General features: G+C 40.3%; 1 protein-coding gene across 2 annotated transcripts; it reads right to left on the bottom strand.

Annotated features, from left to right (window-relative positions):
• Positions 1 to 6,002: 6,002 nt before the first annotated feature.
• Positions 6,003 to 10,269, bottom strand: LOC117535013 (actin, cytoplasmic 3-like). 2 transcript variants are annotated; one of them, XM_034199330.1, is made up of 9 exons: positions 10,112 to 10,269; positions 8,742 to 8,866; positions 8,511 to 8,639; positions 7,861 to 7,971; positions 7,654 to 7,738; positions 7,358 to 7,519; positions 7,066 to 7,257; positions 6,670 to 6,851; positions 6,385 to 6,528 (listed from the first exon to the last, which is right to left on the bottom strand). In XM_034199330.1, exons 2-9 carry the CDS (start codon positions 8,862 to 8,864, stop codon positions 6,385 to 6,387), a joined length of 1,128 nt encoding a protein of 375 aa, XP_034055221.1. In that variant the 5' UTR covers positions 8,865 to 8,866; positions 10,112 to 10,269. The 2 variants fall into 2 exon arrangements, with proteins under 2 accessions (XP_034055220.1, XP_034055221.1); XM_034199329.1 differs by lacking the exon at positions 10,112 to 10,269 and having other exon boundaries at positions 6,003 to 6,528; positions 8,742 to 8,864.
• Between the last annotated feature and the right edge of the window lie 6,092 nt (positions 10,270 to 16,361).

Here is a 16,361-nt window from a genome sequence, read left to right on the forward strand (position 1 = left end):
CAAGACAATAAATGGCAAAGATATGTAGAAAATAAACGTGTTTAAGATACGTTCATAACAAACGTAACGTGGGAGAAAATAAGTTTCTAGCTAAACGTAATTGAGAATGCAGTTTAGTTCTGTGGGAACGTAATTTTTAGGAGACAGGGTTGTTATGTGAGAACTCTTTTTCCACACTGAACAACGTTTTCAGTGAGCACCGAAGAAGCATGTCTCACACTCGGAAAGCAAATGTAATCCAACTTGGTTTCGAGAAGGACCTGACAAAAAAATGCAAGAATGAGTGGAAAGACATGTTGCTGAGGAGGTTCCATTCATCTGGGAAACGTCGGCTACACCCTGAGTAGGCCTACATCATGTGAGTAGCAAGCAATCATATCACGATGTAGGCTAAGCTGTTGTTTTCAAGCTTTAATGTGAACAAAATATTGGGTAATTTTCAGTGTGTTCTTTTCACTATATTTGTTATTTGTTTATTTGTTATTTGTTTAATTCCACTTCGTTACGCCAAGAGACACTTCTGCTTTAAAGTAGTTCGTGCAAACTGATGCTTCACTTGTAATTTCCTCCTGATACTCATCCTCTGAAATAAAAATAAATTTGCATATTATATTTGTATATTTTCTGGCAGTATTCTGTTTTTTGCTGCATAACTAAAACCTACGGTGGCCCTGAAGTGCAAGACACTACAGCATTTCAGAAAACACCACAGCATTTCACGAAACACAACAGCATTTCACAAAACACTACAGCATTTCACAAAACGCCACAGCATTTCAGAAAACGCCACAGCATTTCACAAAACACTACAGCATTTCACAAAACGCCACAGCATTTCAGAAAACACAACAGCATTTCAGAAAACACCACAGCATTTCACAAAACACCACAGCATTTCAGAAAACGCCACAGCATTTCACAAAACACCACAGCATTTCAGAAAACACAACAGCATTTCAGAAAACACCACAGCATTTCACAAAACACTACAGCATTTCACAAAACGCCACAGCATTTCAGAAAACACCACAGCATTTCACAAAACACCACAGCATTTCACAAAACACCACAGCATTTCAGAAAACACCACAGCATTTCACATTGGACGGAAAGGGTATTCCTTTAGTGATGTTTGTGATTGGACAGAGCCAGCCAGAGAAGCACTGCTGTGATTGGTTGTTTTTGCTGCCAGTCAAGAAATGACGCTTCGTGATTGGTCAACACCCGACAGCGAAATATGTCCCAACACATCAGCCGTTAGCACACACTCAGAGCTCACAGCTCCTCATATCTGTTCTGAAACTGGACAAAAGTTAAACATGTACAAACCACAGACTGTCTGTGTCATGGCGAATACAGTCGCTGCTTTATTTATGTCTGTATGACGTTGTTGTGAGTGTGGACGGAGCAGCTACAGGTTAGTTTAGCCTGATGGATCAGATTCCATTCAGAAAACACGCATTTTAAAAGCTTTTCACTTGCCGTCTTGTCTGCAGACTTGTCAAAGCGTTAATTCATGGTTTTTACTAACCGGTATCAGTATGTTGTTACTTCGGCATCACTTTGAAACGTGTATTACAATTAAATCACGGTCAAATATGTTCATTTTGTTGTAGTTGGTATCTCCCATATGATTTACATGGAGATACGCCCCGCCCCCTCTCAGCGCCTCTTGTTTGAATGACAGGAGCAAACACAGCTGACAGCCGCGGTGAAACTCGAGCGATTAGAGCGATGCGAATATTGGGTGGTCTACCATAGTATTTACATGGAGACAAGCCCCTTAAAAACCATGAATTAATAAAGCATTAATTCTGTGTTTACTCCTGTCATTCAAACAAGACGCTGGAGAGGGGGCGGGCCGTATCTCCATGTAAATCCTATCGGAATCGGATCGATCAGGCTAAACTAACCTGTAGCGGCTCCGTCCACACTCACAACAACGTCATACAGACATAAATAAAGCATCGACTGTATTCACCATGACATAGACAGTCTGTGTTTTGTATATGTTGAACTTTTGTCCAGTTTCTGAACAGATATGAGGAGCTGTGAGCCAGCTAACGGCTGATGTGTTGGGCCAATCACGAAGCGTCATTTCTTGACTGGCAGCAAAACAACCAATCACAGCAGTGCTTCTATGGCTGGCTCTGTCCAATCACAAACAAGAAGTGTTCTCCCTAAGGAATACCCTTTCCGTCCAATGTGAAATGCTGTGGTGTTTTCTGAAATGCTGTGGTGTTTTCTGAAATGCTGTGGTGTTTTCTGAAATGCTGTGGTGTTTCTGAAATGCTGTGGTGTTTTCTGAAATGCTGTGGTGTTTTCTGAAATGCTGTGGTGTTTTCTGAAATGCTGTTGTGTTTCGTGAAATGCTGTTGTGTTTTGTGAAATGCTGTTGTGTTTTGTGAATTGCTGTGGCGTTTTGTGAAATGCTGTGGTGTCTTGCACTTCAGGGCCACCGTAAAAACCGTCTGATATTCTATTACATCTTTAAATGTTAACAGCCTTGACTCAATACATTGTTTGTTCTTAGTACATTATGCAACATTCTCACAGCTTTTTTAATTAAAGGTTTTAAATTACTCATAGGTGTATATATGAGTATATGAGTCAGCTGCATGCTGGTTCTGCTTGGTTGATGTGTAGCGTCGCTGTCCATCCATGGTGCTGAAGTAGCGTTATTTGTGTGCCTCTATCCTGAGCACGCAATGAAACATTTTGAGCATTGGAAATGTTGTTGAGCGCGCAATTTAACATTTTTGAGCACAGAAACATATATTTGGCATGCATATCAATTATATTTTGAAGAGAAATTGACTCTCAAGCCCTCAAACTCCTGCTGCAGTCCGTGCACACGCTCTCTCTCCCTCTCTCCCTCTCTCCCTCGCTCAACCTCTCCAGTAGTGATGGCAGTTTGACACTGAAGCTTCGAACGGAGCTTCAACCCTGGACTTCCTATTCCATAGAAGCAGTGCTTCGAAGCTTGCTTCAAATCACGTGACATATGACGTCCGAAGCAGCAACTGCTTAATTTCCTGAATGAATCACTTGACTGGTTCGCGGTCCATTCACGCGATTCAATGCACTGCCTCGTCTCGATTCTGACAGGTGACAGGTTGAAACAGTTTCAAACTTGAGTGCTTCAACACTTTATGACCGCTCTAAACAATGCACAATGTGTGGGTTGTTGTCGTAGTTTGCGTTGTTGCTGTTGAGTTGTTGTTGTTATTGGATTTTATATCATTATAGAGCAAGCCAGGACGAAAGATAGGTCGTTCTGGCTCGGGAAACACTTCGAAATGTGGAGAAGTTGTGAACAAAAAGACAATTATTAGTAATATAAAAACAGTTAAATATTTCAAGGAATAGATAGCCCAGTGGGTAGAGCCGGCGGCCCGAATGCGGCGATGTCCTCCGCGCAGCTGGTTCAAATCCCGGAATGGACGTATTTTAATCATTGCTTTTCAACTTTAATAACTGATAAAAGGCCCTCTCCGCCCAAAAACATGTCTAGCACTCTCTAGTCTCTTCTCAATAACCCAATACACACAATTATCAATCTTTAATTGCAAATAGAACATGATATTCAGTCTTAGTGTGTGTGTGCATCGAATATTTTTCAAGGCAAAGATACGTTAAACCCACTGCAGCCTTGCGCTTCGCCAGGAGAGGTCGCTGTAACTGAAGCTTCGAGAAATGAACCTATTTCCGACACAATTGTCCAAGTGGTTCGACGCTTCATTCAAAGCTTCATTTTGCCATCACTACTCTCCACCCTGTGCTCGCTCAAGTTGGCACAGCGTTACAAATGGTTGGTTATGTGGCACATTGTATACATGTATAATGACAATAAATGCTTCTAAAGTTTGTTGTATTTTGCAAGTTAAGGTAATCTATATTCATGTCCCAACTAGTTTTCACCCTGTTTAAAAATGACTGGCTGAGTTGCAACAGTCATCAGTGTGTGTTCATGTTTCTCAAGTTCATTGACAATGAAAAACTGTCAGTCCTAATAACCCACATATTCTCCAAATATAATTGTTAAGCTTGTCGCTGACTCTACTCATCCTTTGTTTTATCAAGAAATATATCTTACACTATTCTGTGTTGGGATTCCTGTCCAGTGATCTGCAGCCTGACTGCTGTGAGAATGTGCATGCAATATGATTCCCATTCTTGTTATAATCATTGATTTCATTACTTTTTTGTATGAGCTTAATTTTTTCTCACAGTAACCACGTTTCATTTCATTCATAAACATTTTTGGAAAACTATTGTTTAGGATAGAACACGTTATTTTGTTGTTGTTGCAGTTTTCCCAGTTATGGAGTTTAATATATGTAATAGTCTCAATGCATGTATAGCATCTTTAAAATGATTAACACATCCAAGCAGTAATGATAGAATCCTATAATATATATATTATTCGGAAATGGTCCTTTCTTCAAACTGAGCACTATGAGTACTTTAATGCTATATTTTGTTTTTTTTGTGATCAATTTAAAAAAATGTATTAACCTGTTAAGCCCTGAGCGTGTTTTTCAGGTTTCAGGCTCAAAATGACATGCCCAGAACAAATGACTATATCTTCACTTCTAAAAGGGGTAAATTAATAATCTTTTTTCTCAAAGCAATGATAAACCTGTGAGATTGATGTAGAAAAGTCAGAATCAATATAGATGTATTTATTTTAAAGGTCCCATGACATGGCCATTTCTACTGATCATAATTCCATTGTTGAGGTATACTAGAATAGATTTACATTGTTCAATGTTCCAAACTCACATTGGTTTCTCATACAGCATCTCTGTATAGTATGTGTATTCACACTGTCCTAAACGCCTTGTTGTATGTATCACAAAAATAGCTCTCTTCCTTATTATTGTGTAACGTTAACTATATTATACTAGCTTGAACTCCAAGATGGATATCCTCATTTCACAACCTCCACCCACTACAATCACACGCCCCAATGTTATGTTGAACTAATATGTAACTCCCTCCACCCCGGATAAAAGCACGTTAAGAAGCCCCTTTTCTCTAATTTCACAACGTTGGAAGAAATAACATTAGGAGAACGGATTAATAGGCTGTTCGTGGTTAACGTGTGTTGCTAACTTTATCCGGTATCCTAGCCTAATCTGTTATCTGTAAACGTTCCCTAAATATACTGATTTAGGGATAATCCACTAACATCCTTTAATACACGTGTAGTTAATTTGATTCAGATGTTCTGATAATATCCGCAATATAAATCTTTAAACGTCTTCTTACCTTTAAAAGTCCATCACGAATGGTCTATTATGCTGCAACCAGACTGCTAGCCACAGATCCTCTCAATAGTTTCCCGGAAGTTAGCGGCAATCAATGTTTATTTATATAGCCCAATATCACAAATGTTATATTTGTCTCAGTGGACTTCACAGTTTGTACAGAATATCAGTATGACAATACGACACCCTCTGTCCTTAGACCCTCACATCGTACAAGGAAACACTTCTGAAGAAAACCCACAGTTTAAAGGGAAAAATGGGAGAAACCTCAGGGAGAGCAACAGAGGAGGGATCCCTCTCCCAGGACGGACAGACGTGCAATAGATGCCGTGTGTAAATTGAAGAGATAATACATTTGCAACATAGGTATCTATAGATTTAACACTAAAAATATCAGCAAGTTGTTCATTGGTCCGAAGCCTCAAGGCCAGCAGGTGGCTAGGTCTGGCGGAGTGTAAGTAGTAAGTCTGTCTGGTTATGTGCATAAGAAATTCTGAACAGCAGCTGAGGAGAGAATTAATTTCTTTTTTGATCAGGTCTTTTTGGAGCGCAACAGAATCGCTGTAATGGTGTTGTAAGTTAGCATCGAGAGCAGCTCAAGCATTTAGTTCTAATGCTTCCATTAATACTATATTTTTGTACTTTTTATTACCTAGGGTTTGATTGTGGGACTTTCCCCTGTGAGACAATAATGTGAAATTCAGCTGCAAATAATGACATTAGAAAAGCTGTAAACATCAAATGTTGGCATTTATTAGGATGACAATCCTTTAGAATACTGATACAACAGCCAGATATTGATTTGGAATTGAGTGCATTGGATTTATAAAAGGTAGAAAGACCAATAGAAAAAGACAGTGCTTCCGTTGACAGCAGTTGTTCGTCAGAGGGCGTGAAAGTCATAAGCACAGTTAGTGGAAAATGTTCAGAAATGGTGTTTGCAGGAAGTTTTGGCAAGTTGCTAGGAAATTAAAACGTAAACAGTATCTCCAGTCATCTTGGTTTGGCATTTCCTATCTTTGAGTCTGTTCACACAAGATATGGTTGTAGTTTTATGGAACAGCTGAAAAGCATTGCAACTTCCCCGCTGGGAAGGAAGATGTGGAGCTTTCTAGAAGCACTTGCGGTGGACAATGGCGGGGCCGGACTCGTCGTACTCCTGCTTGCTGATCCACATCTGCTGGAAGGTGGAGAGGGATGCCAGGATGGAGCCGCCGATCCAGACAGAGTACTTCCTCTCTGGGGGAGCGATGATCTGAAGGGGGGGATAAAACAGGTATGTGGTAAAGAAAATACAAACGGGATGGCTTGTTTAAGCTCAAATTTGAACGCAACGTTAAAAAACTGAAATTATATTAAAAAAAACATTGTTCATAGATTTATTTAAAATGTTTACCTTGATTTTCATTGTGGGTGGGGCCAGGGCGGTGATCTCTTTCTGCATGCGGTCAGCGATGCCGGGGTACATGGTGGTGCCACCGGACAGCACGGTGTTGGCGTACAGGTCTTTACGGATGTCCACGTCGCACTTCATGATGCTGTTGTAGGTTGTCTCATGGATTCCAGCAGACTCCATTCCTTAACACACAGAGAGTTCACTTTGTGTTAGTCAGCTTCAAAACAACTAACACGGCCATGATGGTACCCTGATAAATTCACTTACTGAAAAAAGATAAAATGCTAAGAAACTGTACAAGATCTTTGAAAGCTACAATAATTAACGCAATATATCTGGATTTACAAGGAGGATCATTTTCTCTAGTGAAACAGTCTGTTTATGATTGTAACCCACCGAGGAAGGAAGGCTGGAAGAGTGCCTCGGGGCATCGGAACCTCTCATTGCCGATAGTAATGACCTGTCCGTCAGGAAGCTCGTAGCTCTTCTCCAGGGAGGAAGAGGAAGATGCAGTCTGCATCTCCTGCTCAAAGTCCAGAGCCACGTAGCACAACTTCTCCTTAATGTCACGCACAATCTCACGCTCAGCTGGAGTTCAAGGGAAAAGGAATTTGTTATAAAACTAATAAACAATTGACAAATATTCAGAGTGAAGAGCCTTTTGGAGGTTGTACTGTCAAATGTGTACCGGTGGTGGTGAAGCTGTAGCCTCTCTCAGTGAGGATCTTCATCAGATAGTCAGTCAGATCTCTGCCAGCCAGATCCAGACGGAGGATGGCGTGAGGCAGAGCGTAGCCCTCGTAGATGGGCACAGTGTGGCTGACACCGTCACCAGAGTCCATCACAATACCTGCAAGACAAGAAAAAAAAATGTAAGGAAAAACACTACTGATGTCAATTTGAAGCGCAACACTGAAATTGGTTTGGCTGCAGTACTTTTAATGGCCGATAGATGTTGCTGTCATACATGTTTTAAGTTCTCACCTGTGGTACGACCGGAGGCGTACAGAGACAGGACGGCCTGGATGGCCACATACATGGCAGGGCAGTTGAAAGTCTCAAACATGATCTGTACCAAAGAGAAAGAACAGGTGTCAGAGTGGAAGCCTCTAAACAGTTTACCCAAAGGGCAGTACAATGTAAGAAACCTTTCAGAGATTAAAACAGATTGTGACCAAAGCGTGCACACACCTGTGTCATCTTCTCCCTGTTGGCCTTGGGGTTGAGAGGAGCCTCGGTCAGCAGGACCGGGTGCTCCTCAGGTGCAACACGGAGCTCGTTGTAGAAAGTGTGATGCCAGATCTGAAGGACAGGAGAGCGGATTAGTTCATTACAGTCAAAATTATTGATTAGTTTACTGAAGAAATTCCATTTAATATTACAATATCTTTCTACTTCACCAACAGTGACATCAAATCATAAGCAATACAAGCTCTTTTGGTCCTACATAATACTTGTGAAAGTCATGCAAAAGGATTGTCTGGTAGGCCTTTCCAGCGTTTAAATAGTGTAGGTCTGATCCAGAAACATCCAGACCGATAAGTTGAAATGTATACATTTCTGCACGATGTTCAGCAGATGAGATCTTTGACCTGCAAAGATCCAGTCATGCTGGTCAATTAAACCATTTCAAGCTTTCCAGGAAATGTTCGATCATTTGAGGTTTAAAGTTCAGATGTTTGACGTGCATGTCACCCATTCTAGTTTTGACAGTGCAGGAGAGTTTCCCACGACTACAGTAACAGAACCGTCTGGACCTCCCGTCACTCAACTGCAGGTGACACATTTTGATCTTGGGCTATGTGGGTGAACTCAGGCAAACATGATGGAAATGTCCTCACCTTCTCCATGTCATCCCAGTTGGTGACAATGCCGTGCTCGATGGGGTATTTTAGGGTCAGGATGCCCCTCTTGCTCTGGGCCTCGTCTCCCACATAGCTGTCCTTCTGTCCCATTCCTACCATCACACCCTGCACACACAAACATTTACAGTCAGAAGTTACTCTGCATTTAACTGCTGGTGGGATTTGAAGTCATAAGAAGCAGGGTCACAGTCATGCTGATGTTGGTACCTGATGTCTGGGGCGACCGACAATGGAGGGGAAGACGGCGCGGGGGGCATCGTCTCCGGCAAAACCAGCCTTGCACATACCGGAGCCATTGTCAACAACGAGGGCTGCAACGTCGTCATCCATTTCTGAAAAAACAAATAACATACGACTTATTTTAGTCCTTTAAGTTTGTTTTGTTATTTTTGTAGTCTATGGTCAAACCACCTACAAAAACATTAAATATAAGACTTGAGGACTTTTACAAACTAAGAAAGTCTTAAGTTATGCAAGAAGAGTAAGGAATGCCCCTCTAGTGATGCAACGCCTAGCATGATCAGTGTTGAGTTTGCACAAACTCTTAAGCAATTTCTCTATGAGATTAAACAGAAACCAGTTACTTTCAGCACATCTTTTGCACGTCTTACTGGAATTACATTTTGTCAGGCGTGGCACTTCAAGTTCTCAAACTCAACCCATGTGACTTGTTAGTCCCATCCCTTAAGGGCAATTCAAACAAGTTCAGGCAGGATATAGACCTGCCTCCGTTTGTCTGAATTCCAGAGTCATTATGCAACATGCGTTTAATGTCTTTATAACTGTACTAATGAATTACCTAATATGTGAAGAGTAAAAAAAAAAACAATATGTGAAGAGTAAAAAACCCAAAGCCTCCAAGCTATTATGGTGCCACAAATTAAATCAAGTTTCAGGATAGTTCTGGAGGGTCTGAAACAGGAAGTGAGAGCTGTAGAAGGGAGCAGCCCTTTCCTCAGCAGTATCACACTCATTTACTGAAACAGTTGCACATCTCAAACTCAAATTAAAAAGGTCCCATAATTTGATATGTCTTTCCCTTATCTGATGGAAATAAAGTGACTTCACCAGTTATTTCAGTCTTCTGTTAACATTACTGATTTATTCATCCAAAATGTTAAGTTTGGTAGCCTTTGCACAAAGTGTCCCTTTTAACTGCAGATTAAAATGCTGGTAAAAATATATAGAATTGTCCATTTAAGAACTGAGCCATTTGCCTGATAGACATACTTAAATTATACTGACCCGGAAGTAGTTTATCAGAAAGTTCACGTATTATGAACATAGCTGGACCCCTTTGGTTAATTAAAAAAAACGGGTGAAAATCTGCTATTTACACTGTCTCAGAATGACTTCAATTGATATTTCAAACGCATTTCAAGGGTGTTTAAAAAGTTTCATCGGTTAAACATGCTCATCACCTGCCTGCTACACACCTGAAGTGAGTCAGTGTTGATGAGTCAGTGTTGATGAGTCTGATCAATAAGTCTGTTTCCTTCATTAAAACTCAGCGCGAGCACTTTAGTTTTGAGTCAATTCTATTTAAACTTGTCAGAAAAAGCAGCGCTGGTTCTTACCTGTGCAGGTGAGTCTCTGGTGTGTCTGTCGGAGAAGTTAAGAGGGTGTTTCTCTGCACTGCTGAGCTCGGTGAATGCAACACCAAGAGCCAAACCTCACAGGTTTTATTCACGCTCGTGGGGCTTGTCGCGTTGTCCATAAAAGGAGAGGTTCTCCCAGCGGGCACTCTCATTGGTCCAGGTGAGCAGGATGCCTCAGTTTCTCTCAGCTCGCGTGTTGATTGGCTGCAGCAGGCATCTGTCAGGAGGTGGATGCAAACCATACAAACTAGTTTCCAAAAAACCCGGAAGAGTGAGTAAAGATGTAAGAAGTGTAATAGCAACGTGGATGTGAAAACGACCCCTCAGAAACCAATCACCTCTCAAATAAATGATTACTCCTTCATATTGTGCATATGTTCTGCTGTTGGAGGAGACAACTTGCAAAAGTGGTTTAATTAAAAACTAAGACATTTTAAAGAGGGCTCTTTATTTATGTTTGTTTATTTTGCATTTCCTTTTTTGGCAGAATGTCGGTGCTGCACAAAGGTCTTCTGCTTTGCTTCGCTGAATAAGTCAAACTGGCCTGGAAAATGGGATAACAATGTATGACAGGTTTGGGACAATATCAAAAACACAATTGGTCAAGATAATTGCAATTCATGGTATTATCCTCAAAATCATCAAAATAAGTTTCGAACTCAAGCTAGAAAATATAGAAAACATGTTATATTTATTGAAATATTCATTAGATCCCAACATTATTTCAAATCCGATGCTCTGACAAAAAATTCAAATACATCTTCTTGTTTACCTCGGTCCATGCACTCACTGGATAGATTTGAGTAAGAACAATATATTAGTGATTTATGTTCAGAATGCTATACTCATAATGCTAAATTAGGCTGACTAGCTTTGGATTTAGCTTTAAAAACTTGCTTAATTGCGCACTTTTTTAAATGGCATTACAATATACAACCACTTTATCTGAAATTAAAATAAGAAACTAATATTATATTCCATTGTTTAGATAGGACCAATATTTTGCAAATGTGTGCATCATTTTTTGTGAAAAAACAACATTCATAAATAAGGTCCCCTTGCATAAAAGAGGATACATATGTTCGAAGTACAATTATAACAATGAATGAGTCTGTTTTCTTGCACTAAAACTCCTTTACTCCTGTGCACCAAGATAGCAAGCTAAACACTCTGTTTTGATTCAAGATAATTCATTATTACGGAAATGAATCTTGATCAACTTATTGTGACGGTTCTTTATCCCCATCCACGATACAATCTCATATCTACCTATCCCTTTTACAGTGGCACTTTTACCAAGGGGGGGTTTGAGGGGTTTGTGGTCAGTTTTGTAATGTAGCTTCATTCAACAATGAAGAGAAACCCTTAAGACTACATATTAAAACTCAAGTAACTTTCATGTGTTGGTAGCATAAAGCTAAGAGGAGATCAGCACTCTTCTTTATTTCATTTTTGGTTAATGTGTTTTTTTCCTTGCATTTCAGGTTTATCTTTTGATAAAAGTTAAAGGTGACACCACTCTGTGTGACTCCCAAGTCACTGCTGTGGAGTCTTTCTGCTTCCTGGGCAGCATCATAGCCCAGGACCTCAACTGGGAGCAGAACATCTGCTCCCTCACCAAAAAAGCCCAGCAGAGGATGTTCCAGGACCCTGAGGCGGGCAGGGGAGATAGTGGCCGACCCCTCCCACCCTGGACACAAACTGTTCACCCCCCTCCCCTCTGGCAGGAGGCTGCGCTCCATCAGGACCAATACCTCTCCCCTCCGCTACCGGCCTCATCAACATGGCCCGGCCCCCGCACTGACACTTCACCTCAGCCACATCATAGACTCTATGCATTACATTAGTGCACACAATGTTACATTTCATTGTTGTTCAACATCAAGGCCCCGACAAGCCCTTGATTTAGCTTCTGCACTGGCTTTCACAACAAACAAAACCAAAAGCTGAAAAGGTGTGAGAGTTGCAAAAACGAAATGTTTTTATCTGTTGATTAATAACCTAAAATAATCTTGTTTGCAACTATATTAACTGTCTATCAATGTAAAGCAGGGGTGTCAAACTCAAATACACAGTGGGCCAACATTACAAAATGTGTACTGGTCGAGGGCCGGACTGGTTCAATGTTTATTGCAGAACGTATTGAAATGAACTTATTGCACATATTAAACCTGGAACTAACAAAGCTTAAATGATTGCCTATAAAAACAACATGAAACATTAAATAATCAGTTGCATTCATTTCTTATGGCTCTATCTGCAGCTTCTCCGGAGTCATTTCTTATGAGTAAATGTTTCCACAACAACAGCTTCAAGAAAACTATTCCCTTCAAAGAAAGAAACCAAACATGCCCTGTTGTCGTGAGAAACAAAGTGCAGAAGGAAGCATCCATGTAAACTCATCGTGCTGCTCTGTGATGCTAGTTCAGATACTTGGCATCTCATCTTGGGTGCAAGGTCATCAATGTTTGGGCTCAGGCTCTGAGCGGAGGAGACCCTCAGGATGGAGTGAAGGTGTGCATGCAATATACCGGAGGGCCAGATCTAATAGTAATTCGAAATGATCCTGCGGGCCAAAATTAAATCCACCAAGGGCCTGATTTGGCCCCCGGGCCTTGAGTTTGGCACATGTGATGTAAAGTGTATGCTTTAAATGGAGCACTGAACAAATGCCACAATGCAACAAAATAAGTACATTTTAAAAGCAACTTAAAAGTTCCACATTGCAATGCTTTGATACATGTGTCGATTACAGTCATGTGTGAAACCCCAGCTTATTTCAGTGTCTATGTTCAACCAGTCATGTAAATCAGAGTCTTGTTTGTCAGGTTCTTCTTTCTGCTACTGACGTAATGATTTGAAAACAAAAGCTTGAGAGCAGGAACTCGGGTGGACTTGGTTTTGTTTAATTATCAAGCTGCAAGTAAATCCTGCAAATCAGGACCAACGACGTGAGTTCAACTCATTACAATATGTATGCTCTATGTTCTCTCTCTCTTGGTTGAAACCTTGCTGTTCTGTGCATCATTTCCCTAAATGATAGCTGGTTGGAGATCTTTAGAATCTTAGTGGATGTTTAGAAATAAAGGTGTGTGAAGATTATGGACCCACACTGGTAAATAATGAAAAATGAAACACATGAGAGGTATATCGAATTTGTAGTGTTTGAACCTTTGATGATGAACTTTCTTTCGACGCCAAAACTGATTTGATCTAATAATTAAACTTGAGATCTTTGCTGCGGCCCATTTGATCTGTTTTATAACATCAATCATGCCAAAAAATATATTACATTTTTAATCAAGTTAAAAATGTGCTGTGTAGTTTTTTTCAGTTTGTTACCGTCTCGTCTTTTTTAAGGTCTTCTCCTTTTTCTCTTCTTATCTACTGCTATTTATTCGCTAACCCTTCCTCTTTTTGGGTCAAGCAAATACCCCCAACTATGACATAACATAAATGTCTGTTGTTTAGTTAAAGGATGGCCTTCCCAAAGGCATGTTTAACAGCCAAAGCAGAAATGAAGAAATACGTTTGGCCCTAACTGTTGCTGGAAACACGCGTTGGGAGGTAAAGCCTGTGGTGGAGCTGCTGATCACAGAAACCAGCTGGTCACTAGACTGTCCCTGAACTTTAATGTGTCTGTCCTTGAGTGCTCACAAACTGTCTGCCACAAAAGAGTGGCCAATATGAAATATTAAGTATATCAAAACTGAACAATTCAAAGTTTAAAACTTGTGCATTTGGACGTTTCATGTATCTGCATCTCCAGCTGACTGCAGTGACCTCAAGTGAACATTACAAGCCCGGTTTTACTGTACAGTATTGAATTGACTCATTCTATTTACATGCACATAGACTCCTGCATTTACTCGTTCACTTACAACATTCTCTGCAACATTTAACTTATTTAAAAAAACGTGTTGACATGTATAGTTTGCTTCATCTGCATTACTTGCACTTTGGTCTTGAAAGGTAATCTAGCACTTTTTTTATTCTACGCTGTTTCTTCTTGCAGTATTTTATTGTTTTCTTAAATAAATAGTAAAGGAGCTCGGGACTTAAGATTTTCATTGCCATATCTACTCCGTAGCTACTGTGCATATGACAATAAAGCCTTTGAATCTGGAAAGCAGTGCTCCAGTTATTGTGTCCACACCCTGAACCTGCACAGACATGTCAGAGTATTTCACTTCCTCAAGTGCCTTTCTTGCACTGCACTATTTGTATCGTACTGCAATATAAAGTCATGTTTCTGATCCTCAGAATCTGTTCCCATTTCAAACTTCTAACTTGACCAAACATAGTTAGGATTTCAGGGTGTAACCTGAGTCTGCTTTCAGGATATGGTGTGCGTGGGGGGGGGGGGGGGGGGTTGTCCTCACCAGGTTGGACCACGCCTCCTGTGTTTTAAACTGAAGCTTATACTCATGCTGTCCTTGTAAGGTCTTAACTTCAGCTGGAAGTCAACCAAAAGGCACTCCTCCAACAAAATGGGGGGGGGGGGGTTACTTTCAATAGACCTGCTGAACTTTTACGGTTTTACCTGGAGGTTGCAGGTACCGGATACCTTTGCAAATTGACAGTGTCTGTTGGGTGTTCTATGTTTAAAATCTGAAGTTTACAATACCTTTAAACTCCATTCAAGTATATAAGATTTAAAAAATTGCACATACAGTAAGTGATCTAAACTCTAACATATATGTTGACTTTTGCGGTTCTGCTCTGACAAGACATAACATAGGTGTTCTTGTAAATGAGTTTCTGACAGTCTGCTTTCCTTATATGGACTGAAGAGAAGTTCATCACTCTGGAGGCAACCAATAATATGCTAAATATAAAATACAGTACAAAAAGGCATCAAATACACGAGTAGCTGTTTGGTTTATGATGCTGTAGAAACCTTTCCACAGAGTTAGTTCGTCTTAGTGATTGACCCATTCTGCAGACATGTCTATGTGGCAGATACTGAGGATTTGGAGATGGATCAGCTCATTTATAAATGTTTGCAAAGGTGTGACGTTCTGTCTCACCTCTCCAATCAGAGGCAGAGTATGACGGTCATGCCTTCTCCATCCTCGGATCATAAACATCGTGCCCTGGAGTCAGGCAGAGGATTGTCCACATTCTCCGGCTGGTTCAGGCCTGTTTGAGGAGCCGGGGGAATGTGAGTCTGTCAATCGACACACTGTCTGTGAAACTGGTGAACATGCAACAACACAACAAAGACCAAAGAAGGTGTGAACACAGGAGACACTTCCTGCCTGCATGGGAATCATCTGTTTGTTCAAAAAGAGCTTTTTATAAATAAATCAATGAAACCTGAAACCTGCAGCAGAGATAATAATCCACCAGTCTTTGTCAGAGGAACAGTTCTGCTGATTGACAGAGATTATATTCAGGTTTCAATTCTCTACAGAAACTAGGCTGCGGGAAGAAAGGTCAACTCATTGAGAAATATAAAACTTGAGTTTGTAAAATGGTTGGCTTAAGAGCAAAAGAGAGGAAAATGTTCTGTGTGAAGGATATTCCAAATCATGTAGTGCTGCAGCTTCTGATCATTAGCACATCTGCAGATTATTTTCATTTATTATTTTGTTTGTTGAATGTTAGAAAATGACATTTAAAATGCGCAATTTGAAGGTACAGGGATCTCACTGGTGTTTTAATCATGATTTGAAGCTGTCTATATATGCAGATGATATTCTGGTAACCCTATCCCTATGCAAATACAGTCTGATATGGAAGCATAGAAACGCCCACACACTCCCTATGTAGATCACAAAAACCTATATAAAAAAGGGAAACCCCAAAATAGAACAATAGGGCCCCTTTAAATCGCTGTACAGATATTACTCACCTCAGACCAGATCCTTTTGTTTGGAAAACAGAGTGGATGATTGAGTAATGATTAGAACAACCATGAGACCTGAGAAGGTGAATCTCATTTCTTTGTCCTCATGGTGCGATGCTGAAGTTGAGTAGAAATGCGTCTGATGTTCTGTGACTTGTGTTGTCCAAGACGATAGAAAGTTAACAGAACAAATATATATTATATTGATAACCACACTGTCAACTGTTGCACATCCCCACTTAAAATGTTTTGATTAAAGTTAATACTACTTGTTAAACTCTTCTCGTTTCAAGACAGCAAAATGTGTCTATTGTTTATTTCATACATACAAATTCCTTTTTGTCTTAACTTTTGTAGTCCTTGAATTTCTTTTATTTC

Source organism: Gymnodraco acuticeps, unplaced genomic scaffold, assembly GCF_902827175.1.
Source record: "Gymnodraco acuticeps unplaced genomic scaffold, fGymAcu1.1, whole genome shotgun sequence".
Taxonomy (NCBI): domain Eukaryota; kingdom Metazoa; phylum Chordata; class Actinopteri; order Perciformes; family Bathydraconidae; genus Gymnodraco; species Gymnodraco acuticeps.